General features: G+C 42.0%; 1 protein-coding gene across 2 annotated transcripts in view; it reads right to left on the bottom strand.

Moving 5' to 3' along the window:
• The window catches only part of SPOCK3 (SPARC (osteonectin), cwcv and kazal like domains proteoglycan 3), a 396,496-nt gene that overhangs the window by 95,248 nt on the left and 289,053 nt on the right, over window positions 1–12,195 (bottom strand). For both annotated transcript variants that reach the window (XM_054030790.1, XM_054030791.1), the window contains exon 6: window positions 1,712–1,826. In XM_054030790.1, coding sequence (XP_053886765.1) covers window positions 1,712–1,826 — 115 coding nt within the window. The remainder of the gene's footprint in view (window positions 1–1,711; window positions 1,827–12,195) is intronic.

Raw genomic sequence — 12,195 nt, 5'->3', positions numbered from 1 at the left:
TTTTTATGTACTACTGATCTGCAGCTGTAAGAAAATCTTGTACTCTGTTTGTCCTCACAATCTGGCAGGACAGAATTAGTTTAAATTCTCACTGCCTTTTCCCTCTATTCAACTGAACATAAATTATCTTTATCCCCTGACCGGGTAAGTCTTTAGGAACAGTTCATTTCTAAGAGTACTAATTAAAAAACAGTTCCATCTTGTTGAAGCCGCTAACTTGTACCTATAATTTATTTTCAGTATTTAGATAATTTTAGTATTAATAGTAGGTTGTGACTGAAAAAATTCACTCATCCAGGGCAAGTAGGAATTTAGAACAGATGAATGGGCTGGAAGGGAGGCAGGGAGCAGAGGGCTAAATGCTACTGTTACTTTATTTTAGGGATAGGTGCTGGAAATAGAAGTGATAGGGGTGCTGCTGCATCTCCTAGCTGAAGTAGTTTCCATCATATACAGGGTTTACAGTTTGGTTCAATAGCTCTCAGCATCCCCACTGTACAAATTGTTCCAGCACCCCTGATTGTAGGGAAGATGGGGGTCAGGAGCAGAGGTACCACATGCAGAGGTGAAAATGGCCTCCCAGAGTGAAGCCTCTCAGCTAATTCTCCACTTTATGCCTACTAGTGGACAAGCGGGAAAGCAGGTAGCCAAGCAGGGTCATCTCTCTTCCACCCATGGGGGAGTCTCTGATCTATACTCAGAAATAGCCCTGAATCAGCAATTGGTTACTAGTGATTGGTATCACTGAACCATGCAGAGACTTCCACCAATTAAGTTAATTGAGGTTTACCCCTGCTTCAGTATTTTTCACCTGAGCTACTAGGATGAGTAGATGTTGCAGAATTTTTTAAAGCCCTGATAAAAGGTACCAAAGTGCAACTAAAAATTAATGCAATTAAAAAACCCTGATGCCTTATTGTAGTGCAGCAGTTTACACTACAGACAGTATTTATATAACACTTAGTGATGTTATTGCAGAAAAAAGCAGAGGCATAAGTGATGTGTTAGCACAGTTTTGTAATTGGTTGTGTGTGCATGCACACGCATCTGTGTTCATTGTGGTTACTTAAACTCATTACTTAAAATGAACTAATCCAATCTTTTTTTTTTAAACCGTAAGAAAAATTTACTTAATCGGCAGCTAACTTTTACAATGGAGGTGATAAGAATTCTCTACACAATAATTTAAAATAGCCCATGAAAGTTAATAAATTAGCTTCAGAAAGTACTGATATAATAATATACACCAAGACCATAAATGCTATTTGTTTTTTCTTTATAATGTTGCCAGAGAAAAATATCTTCAAAACACCAGTATTCATACATTCCACTGAGGAAAAATGGCATTTATACACCAAGAGATTCTTTAAATGTAGAGCAAAGAAAGAAAGTCCCAGGCTCTATCTGTGCTGCATTTGGCACACTTAGGTGTGTGCACAAAGGTGGATTTAAACAACCTGTGTGTGCCTCCCAACTCTGAGGTCATCCATCTAGCAGCCACTAGAGCAAACTCCTGCTGTTCTATAATTTACACCAGCTTCATGCAGCCACGATGGGCTGTTCCAGCACCCAGGAATCAGTAGAATCTAGAAGCGGTTGGCCACAAATCTTTTTTACCCACTGCGCGAGGGGCTGAGAAGCAGCACAAAGCAACCAAATTCTCTCTAAAAATGCTCAGTTAAAAAATAAAACTGAAATTGCCTTTACTTACCCCTCTGACCATTTTTGCCTATACTTGTGGGATTATCTGAAGGGCAAGGGCAACGTCCTTCACACTTCACAGAAATCTGTTTTCCTGAGACACATGCTTGATATTCTAATTTGCACTGTAATAAGAGAATGATGAGAATTAACATAAATATATTTTATAATATAAATTCCAGTTAAAATTGAATATTTAAAGGAGCTTTTGTTAGTCATTCATCACTTCTTGTTCTTTGTGGTTATAAATGCTAGATAAATCTCTGTACAGTATATATTACCTTTGCACTTTACAGTTTGAATTAAAGATGGAAACAAGCTGCAATGTTCTGTCCTCTAATTTCAGCTGGTGGTTGTTTTAGGCTCATCTCTATTAATAATGCATTTGTTTAATTACATACATTCAGTAATATGTACACAATCCACCTTCACGTACAACACTTGTGATGTGAAGACACTAACTATGGGCCAGGTTGTGAATCACTATAATATAGCTCAGGGATCGGCAACCTTTGGCACGGACCAGTTTGTTTACCGGCCGCGTCCACAGGTTCGGCTGATCGTGGCTCCCACTGGCTGCAGTTCCCTGCTCCAGGCCAATGCCTTGCGGATTGCGGGAAGCGGCAGCCAGCACATCCCTCGGCCCATTCCGCTTCCCGCAGCTCCCATTGGTCTGGGATGGCAAACTGCGGCCAATGGGAGCCGCAAGCGGCCGAACCTGCAGACAAAGCAGGTAAACAAACCGGCCAGGCCGGCAGGGTGCTTACCCTGGCGGGCCGCGTGCCAAAGGTTGCCAATCCCTGATATAGCTACACAGGAGAGTAAAGGGAAATAAGCCTCTTCCTGTTTTGTGCAGCCATATTAGTATGGCTCCCTAAATCAGAGTTCCAGGCAAGGAAGACTAGATTCAGAGTGCCACTGATATTGTAAAAATGGTGCCTGTCCAGTTTTTCTGGTATTTGTCTTACATCCTGCAACACCCAGTCACAGGTATGATGAAATCCCTATGTTATGTCAAAGTTCTGAAGATATAGTAAATTACTGACACCAACTCAGTAGATTTATTTAAAGTTCTATAAAGATATAGTATTTTCTTCTGTTATGCTTCATGCATAAAGAATACATGTGGGTGCTCAGACTATATTGATTCTATCTGTTCTGTATATGTTAATGGTCAATAAGATAGCAAGGACAGCAATAGGAATCTATTTATAGTGTTTAACAATTCATACATTTCTATTTTTAACACAATAACCTACTCAAAATAAAGCCAGTATGTCATAGACAATACAATTTAATGTATTCCCCATAGTGACACTTTCAGTTGGGCTCTCTCTTCTACAATATAAAACTAAGTTGAAGGTTGCTTAGTTCTGATTTGTACACAATGTGTGTAAAACATGCTCAGGAATTATGGACATTCTGACATTAACAATACTAAAACAAAAACCAGAAATGTAATTTCAAAAAAAGAAAGTAACATGGACAATACATACAGGTGGATAAAATAAAATTATGATCATTATTTTTCTAATCAAAAAGTTAAACTCTTCTATATAGCTAGAAAAAAATAGGGCCACACTGATCCCATGAACCTCTTCAAACAAAGGTCCGTTCTTGATTTTGGCCTGTAGGACCATCAGTAGGACGGTTTCCCAGTCTATTATGAACAAATCTGTAGTCACCTGGTAAGGAGCTTTTGTGGGGTGAAAGAAGCAGAAAAAAAGATGGTGCTAGAGAGTATTTAGCCCTTCAGTAGATGAATGGAAGATTTCCCACTGCTCAGTCAGGTGAAGGAGATAGAACCTCAATGTTTTTTATTTCAGAGGGTAAGTTCAAATGGCAAAGAAAAACATAGGAGGAATTTTCTGAGGCATCACCCAAAGTCAGAGAAAGTCACCAGAAGTCTATTCTCACATTGTAACTCATCTTCTATTTGGTTTAGTTCCAGCTGAACCACACTACATTACCCCAGTGGCTAGGTTCTCTGGCAATCTCTATAGTGACTGCTGACACTGCTTGGAAAGAGCTTTGATTTTCTCTTGCTAACTTCCTTTAAGGTAAGGGTAGGAAGATGGCAACTTGGGGGAGCATAGGTATTTGTTGGAACATGGGCTTGTGGGAACAGCAGCAGCTTAGGTTGTAAACTCTGTCTGTTATTGCCAGACACAAACATATTCAAACTCACCCTCATCTCATGTTGATTTTTGTCAACCCTCTATACACCTGGTCTTTTCAATTCTGTCACATAACTGTTCCCAGTGTTCGTAGAGCAGGACAAACGGAGAGTTATCATTTTACAGAAGTATATGAGAAAAGCACCCCGGAAGAAGACTGTTAGAGGAGATAAAAGAAACGGATCTCAATATTTTTGAATTTATGTAAAAATGTGCTCAGCACTGCACAGATTCACAGGCAGTGGATTTTGGTGGAGGGGGCGGAGAGAGGGATGAGGGACAATTGGACCCTCATCTCTTGCAGTCCTGAACAAGAGCCAGACACCCCACACTTGTGCTCAGATCAAGGTCTACACAAACCCAGAGCTCACAGCAGCAACTAATCTCTCAGAAAAGATCAGGAAGAGACCAAAACATACCCCCTCCCTTCTCTGCAACAGCAAGCAGAGCTAGCTTGGCATTGAAAGAAACTCATCCTTTTTAAAGGGTATAACAGCAGGCTTACTCGTCCTGTGCTTCCTAGAGCACAGACTTACTCGTCCTGTGCTTCCTAGAGTTTCTGGGAGTTCCTACTGAGGCTGTGCACTCTCTACTATTCCAATGCAGAGATGGCATAGAACACATTGTATTGTCCAATGGTGGGTGAGAAAGTGTGGAAATTCGCCAAATAGTAAATTTAATACATATTTCTGTGCAAAATTTGGATTTTTCCATTTTTTAAATCTTGGAAATTCTTATTGTTCCAGCTTAATTAAACAACTACAAAAACTTGTGCATGTGTCTAATAACACTGTCTTTAATGGCACTACCCACTTACTTAGAATTAGGCATGTGCATAAGTCTTTGCAGAGCTTAAATTAGACTTACTGTTTAAAATCCTGGTAAATACAAAACATTGTAATTCAAATAGTGTAAAATACAGGAGATTTCATTTGTTAATAGATGATTTTTTTTTCTTTTTGGTTGGTCTTCTGGTCAGAGATTTTCATGGGTGCCAAGACTTCTGTGTGCTCCATTCAAATAAGTACATGTTTTAAAAGAAATTATTTTATTATATTATTATATTAATAAAATGCTCATCTAACATAATTAGAGCATGGGTGAGGGCTCTGAATTGGTGTACATTTAGTTCTTTTCATTAATGTTATTTAACCATTCCACCTCTATTCACAGTAATATGTGGCCGTTCAACATCTTGACAGATGAAAGCAGACAAGACAAAGTCGGTCCGTCAGTGGCACTTACCAAATGACAAACTTTTTCACAGTGGCTATAGATCCACTCACCAGATGGAAGTTGAAGCACACTCTGTTTCCTGCATTGCCTGCAGGCCTCAGCCTGGTCTCTCTGATGGCTCTTCAAGGTGATGGAACCATTCTTAACCTGGCTTCTCCAAACTGAATGATTTTGGCAGGTTTCTCCCAATTGTCAGTGGGATGCTGAATTTCTTGAGGTCTTGCTTCATCTTGTCGCTTTATGGGAGCTTTGGCCTTCCTCTGCATCGTGGGTGGTTCTTAAGATGGCCACCGGGCAGAGCTATCATCAGACAATCCTTAGGCATGCGCTCCACATGTCTCAATCAGTGAAGCCTGTGAACGTCCAGCATAGTCTGCATAGACTGCAGGCCCGGCTCTCTGAAGGATCTCGTTATTGGTGATCTGTTGTTTCCAAGTAACGCCAAGGATTTTTCTATGACAGTAGAGGTAGAAACTGTTCAATCTCCATGCTTGCTTGGAGTAGGTGACTCAGTTTTCACACCTGTAAAGGACGGTACTGAGGACACAAGCTCGATAAACCAGACACCTTTGTGTTCAGAGTTAGCAATTTGTTGTTTCAAAAACATGAGGTAAGTTTGCCAAAGGTAACATAAGCTTTGCAGATTCTACATCAAGTTCCCTATCAAGGTTATGTGAGCTGGTAATAATTGAGCCAAGATAGCAGAAGTGATCCATGTGTTTCAGAGCTTCATTATTGACATATGTGACAATTTTCTTGATACTGATCACCATGCCAAACTTGGCACATGCATCAAAATACTTGTTCATCATGACCTGCAGTTCATCAGATAATTTAGAGATGAATGCAGCATCATCTGAAAAAAGGAGATCCTGAATAGTAAGCTGGGTGACGTGCCTTCTGTGCTGGAATCATCTGATGTTATTTATCTGATGTTAAACAAGCTGTTGGCCATCCTCAATTCAATTAGATGCCAGATTGATCATTTCCAAAGGCATACTTAAGAAGCATAGAGAAGATACCAAAGCTAGTGGGCGCTAAGACACAGCCTTGCTTCATACCAGCATCAATACTAAACTCAGATGATGTTTCATTTTCATATTGGATGGCTGCCTTCATTCCCTCGTGGAACTCTTGAATAGGGAAAGCACCTTTTGTGGACAGCTAATTTTCAACAGGATCTTATAGATGCCATTCCTGCTAACCATGTCAAAGGACATTTGTAGGTCAATGAAGGCTACATAGAGAGGTGCCTGTTTATGGCTTTTTTCTTGCAAACAAGCGCAATATGAAGGAAATGTCAGTCATGGAGCATTCATCTCTGAACCCACACTGGCTCTCAGGGTAGACTCAGCAAGGACTTGGGGTCTTTTCAATATGACCCTTGCAAGCACCTTGTCGACCATACTGAACAAAGATATCTCTTGATAATTGTTGCAGTCTCCTCTGTCCCCTTTATTTCTATATAGCATAATTATCTTTGCGTCTTTCAGTTCCTGGGGTATATGGCTTTCTTCCCAACAGGTGCAGAGAAGTGCATAGATGTCACTTGCAAACTTTCTCCCCCTTGCCTTTAGGAGCTCGGGAGGTAACTGGTCATTGCCTGCTGCTTGCTTTTCCAGTTGCAATCTCTTTGGTAGCCTTCTCTACATCTTCAAGAGTCAGTATTTGGTCCAGCTCCTGCACTTTTGGAAGCTGGGAAATGGCAGCTAAGGCAGTATCACAGACAATGGCATTCTTTCAATAGAGTTCTTTGTAATCCTTAGTCCATCGGTCAAGCTGTTTTTCCCTGTCCGTCAATATGGTACCATCTTTTGCCTTCAGGTTTTTGTTCTTTTACAAAGTGGACCAAGTACCCCTTCAATTCCATTATAGGTACTATGAAGGTCCCCTCTTTCAAAAGAAATCTAAATAATTTTTTCACTGGTTTTGCCAATATTTCTGGGCATATTCTCTGGTGCATTCCGAACCACAGCCTTAGCCTCCTTAAACTTGAGAGTTCTGAGCTTGATCGGTTGTTGAAGTAGACTTAGGAGAGCTTGATTTTTCTTTTCTATAAGTGGGAGCAGCAGATGTTCAGATGCTGCAAACCAGTCAATGTTTTCTCTTTGTGGTTCCAAGGACATCTTTGGCAGCAGCCAGTGTCTTATTCTTAAAATTTTCTCACAAGGTGTCAGAATCAGGTTGATCATTTTCAAAAACAAGCTCAAGTGCACATTGGAAATTTGTACAAGTGTCAAAATCCTTCATATTAGTGATGTTGAGGTGAGGTTTTTTGGCTTCATAGAACAGATCTTTTTAAGGATGTAATTGGAGCTTGGCCCTAACAACAGCATGATCAGTGTCGCTGTGCATTGATTGAACATATAATATATCGTGAATGTTTCTGGGATGGATCAGGATAAGGTCAAGCTGATGCCAAGATCCTGAGCAAGGGTGCCTCCATGTGACCTTGCTGCAGCTGCTGATGGTAAAATAGGCATCAGCTCACAAGAGGCACAAAGCTGGCCATTTTTGTTGAGGCTACCTGTGCTGTGTTTACCAATGATGTGTCCCCAGTGCTCCAAATCCTCACCCACGTGCATATTGAAATCACCGAGAAGAGTGAGTCTGCTTTTTGTGGGGACATTCTCAACTATTTGTCCCAGTTGAGAACAAAACTCATCTTTTTGCTGTTTGGAATAATCAAGTGTTGGGTTTTTTTAATTGGACAGAAGAGTCAGGACTCTCAAGTTCGTGTTCACATCCAGCCGCATGATCCTCTAACTGATAGGTACTGGAGGGGTATATGCACTAAGGACAGACTTCTTAACAGCAAATCCAACACTACCTATCTTTGGTTCATTGTCAGGTTTCCCAGACCAATATAAGTGATTATTTACTTCATCTAGTGATCCAATTTCCAAAAGCCTTGTCTCACTGAAGGCTGCAATATCAATGCTGAACTGATGCAGTTCTCTATCAATTATGACTGTTTTCCAAAGTTCATAGTCTTCAAGGTCAAGTCCAGTTAACATAGTGCAAATGTTCCAACAAGCAATGATTAGTTTAGAGCCAGGAAAGAAGAAGGAAGACAGAAGCTTCTTTATCCCACCTTTTCTAGGGCCTTTCCCAGATTGGCGCAAGGAGGCCATCCCTAAATAGGGCTGCTTGGACAACTGAACTGCTGCCAAATGTCTGAGTCCTTCCCTATCAGAACAAGCAACCATCGAGCACAGACTCTTGATGTGCACACGTAAGCAAAATAAAGAAGGAAGGGGTTGCCAAAGACCCTCCACCTTCTCTCCTGGCAGGATCTCACAGAACTCCAATGGCAAGACAAAGGTCAAGACCAGAGGTGGTCAAACTTATTGACCCTCCAAACCACACACAACAATCTTCAGAAGTTCGAGAGCTAGGGGCACACCTGCTGGGACTCGTGAGTTTCAGCCCCATGGGAGGTGCCTGACCGGGCTCGGGGCTTCAGCCCTGCTCCTGCTGAAGCCCCGTGCACCAGCAGGTACATTCCATGGTGCTGAAGCCCTGAGATCCCCCTTCCTGATGGGCAGAAGCCCACACATCTCACAATCCTGCTGCATGGCAAAGGTCCTGAGCTTTTCCACTCTGGTCTGGTATGTGGAGAATGGGGGGTGGGGTGGGGGGGCTCCGCAAACCGCACTTTAATGGTAAAAGAACCATATGTGGCTTACAAACCACAGTTTGCCACCCCTGGTCAAGATGATTGGGATAAGCCTGCTGCAGCTTCTAGCCAGAACACCACTATGAGTTGAAAAAAGCATCCACCTTATCACAGCCACAACTGCGCCATTTCTGGATGGGCATTGTCCCAAAAATGTGGATACAGTTGGCCAACAAAAATTCTGGCTCATCCACCTTTCTGGGGACATTTTCTTCATTCAGGGGTTTCCTCTATCCCACCATAGACACTCCTCTGCCCAAAGACATTGAAACTTCTCAAGGGGAGACAGGTTTACTAACCAGTGCCAATCACCTGCTGTTGTGTCGCTGGCCACACAGTCTACATATTCAGTGGTAAAGCCCACAAAAGGATTAAATTCTGCTTAAATTTTAAAGAACATATTCTTCCCTAATTTTCACCTTCTGTAGTCATGGACAAATACACATAGTGAGTACAAAGTGGGTGCACAACACTTCCAGTATTTTCCACTCAGGCTTGTGCTAGAATTTTACTCTCACTCTACACTAATTTTGCAGTGATGTACATGACTAATAAGGCAAAATCAGGCCCTACATCTCCAGTAGTCCACAGGATACATGGTGTCTTCATGAAGCAAAAAATGAATCAATATGCATCCTGATATATAGTGCTGCCACTAAACTGATGTTATGAAGAAAATTTAAATTTTTGTCCAAATCTCTTTTCCTTGCTCCATAGGCTAGCTAGGGACAGAAATGCTGCAAAGACAGTCCATTGAAACCCAGGGCAGTCAGAGTTCCTTGCTTCCTTTTCAAACACCTATCTTTGGACAATACAAAATGCAAATACAATGCTTGAAAAACTCCTAAGGGATGGTTGATGCAATGGAAAGTCTGAGGATAGACTGCAAGAGGGAGAGACAGAATGGATTGAAAACAGGGGGATGCCAGAGAAACAATGTGGTCTAATTTGACAGTATTGCAGGGTTGTTGTTTTTTGTTTTTCTTTTTTTTTAAATCAATCTATGGAGAAAGACTGAATCTTCAAAGTACAATTCATAAAACTTTCAAGGCACTCACTGGTTGACTTCACAATATTCCTCATTTCTTATCTCGGGTTTACAGTTAGTTGTTAATATTTCATCTAAATGTCTCCCCTCCCACCTCACTTTATTATACAATTATAAGTCTCTTCTGTTGTGAAATGAAACTTTTCATTTTACTGATGAATGTATCTAGTCCTTTTTTCATCCCTTGATCCTCATTCCCTCTGAGCTCAGCCACCTGGCAGTTTCACCACATCCTTAGCTGTATGTTATTATGGTGCTTAAACTCTTTGAATTTAGTACATTTATTTTTGAAATACAAGTGCAGGCACTTCTGACTTCAGGATGATATACTGCACAGTACCTTAAAAAAATATATCCCACTTTTATATAGACATATAGTTACTACTATGTCAGAGCCTCTTGGCAGTACATTTCAAGATGAAATGTTGCTAGCTTTCTGTAATGTCAAGGTCCTCCTAGACAAATTCCAATTTGTATTCCAATAGTCTGCTTACTTAAGTACCTTGTATAGTTTCAAATGGACACAACATCCTTTACTTCTCATTCTAAACTGTTATGTAGTGCACTAGGGAGCAGCAATTAAAAATCTCTAAGAAAAATGTCAATGCATTCATGCCATATTTAGATATAAATCATACAGTTTTATTATTCTTACAATCTATAAGCATGGGAATAGTCACATTTGTTCTACAATTATTACAATGTATTGTGACAGACCCAGACCAGTGGGGTACAGGAGTCTGGTAGAGGGCAAATATACTGGTCACTGGATGAGTAGTTTTCTGTTCCCTGAGTGACCAGAGAAGGGGCTGCACTAGAGTAATCAGGAACCTGCTAGAACCAGTTAAGGCAGGCAGGCTAATTAGGACACCTGGAGCCAATTAAGAAGAAGCTGTTAGAATCAATAAAGGCAGGCTAATCAGGGCACCTGGGTTTTAAAAGGAACTCACTTCAGTTTGTAGTGTGAGGAGCTGGGAGCAAGAGGTGCAAGGAGCTGAGAGTGAGTGCTGCTGGAGGACTGAGGAGCACAAGCGTTATCAGAAACCCGGAGGAAGGTCCTGTGGTGAGAATAAGGAAGGTGTTTGGAGGAGGCTGTGGGGAAGTAGCTCAGGGAGTTGTAGCGGTCATGCAGCTGTTACAGGAGGCACTATAGACAGCTGCAGTCCACAAGGCCCTGGGCTGGAACCCGGAGTAGAGGGTGGGCCTGGGTTCCCCCCAAACCTCCCAATTGATCTGGACTGTGGGTTCTTCCAGAGGGGAAGGTCTCTGGGTTGTTCCCCAACCCACATGGTGAATCTCTGAGGCAAGAAAATCTGCCAGTAAGCACAGGACCCACCAAGATAGAGGAGGAACTTTTTCACAGTATGTTATTTTGATATATAAGAGTTCTGTATTTATCACTTGTTACAATGATAAAAGCCCTATAAACTAAAAAGCACAGTTTTTTTTCTAACATTCTGCCAAGTTCTACTCCAGAGGCAAGCTGCTTTTTAACCAAAGGTACATTTATCCCTGTTCTCTCTCTCTCTGTGTGTGTGTGTGTATATATATATATATATATATACTCTAGTCGGCACAGGCTCTTCTACCCATTCCCTCCCCTACTTGACTGCTTCTTCCCCATCCCTTCCAACCTGTCCCTTCTGCTCTCTGGCATGTCATCCCAGTCCTATACTCCTAGCCAGTTCTAGTTACCACTCCTCATTGCAGTTCGTCTTCTTGCCCAGCCAATCTAGTCTCCCCCCTCCAGACTCTGTCCCAGTCCCAATCTCTGCCCCACCATTCCTGATTCCATTCACCTTGCATAGCCATTCATACTCTCCTGCCCCTCCCAGCTCTTCATCCAATCTCTCTCTCTCCTTCTACTGACTTCACTCTTCCCCCACTCTCATTCTGCAACCCCACTGCCTCCCAGTCTTCCTCTCCAGGCTCCTCATCCAAACTCAGTGTCCTCCCCACTTCCTCCATGGCTCCTTATCCTAGTGTCTTTGCCCCTTTCCACATTTATCTACCTGGATCCCAACCCCATTCTCCATATCCACCAAGTATCATCTTTCCCCGCAGCCTGCAGTCTCAGTTCTTCCCCGGGCTCCTTGTTCCATTCAAGTCTCATCAGCTGTGGCTCTTGTCTCCTCTGCATTTGAATCAGGCAGCTTCTTCCTACATTCTGCCTGGACCTAGTAGGGTGTGTGTGCCATTGAGAACACAGGAAATGCAGGCACTCTGCACTCAAGTGCCAGTGCCTGGACCTAGCATGATCCCCACCTAGGATGATCAGATGTCCCAATTTTACAGGGACAGTCCTGATTTTTTCTTATATAGACTACTATTACCCTCCCCACCCCCTGTCCCAA

This window comes from Malaclemys terrapin, chromosome 5 (genome assembly GCF_027887155.1).
Source record: "Malaclemys terrapin pileata isolate rMalTer1 chromosome 5, rMalTer1.hap1, whole genome shotgun sequence".
NCBI lineage: Eukaryota > Metazoa > Chordata > Testudines > Emydidae > Malaclemys > Malaclemys terrapin.
This window is presented reverse-complemented; position numbering and strand designations above follow the sequence as displayed.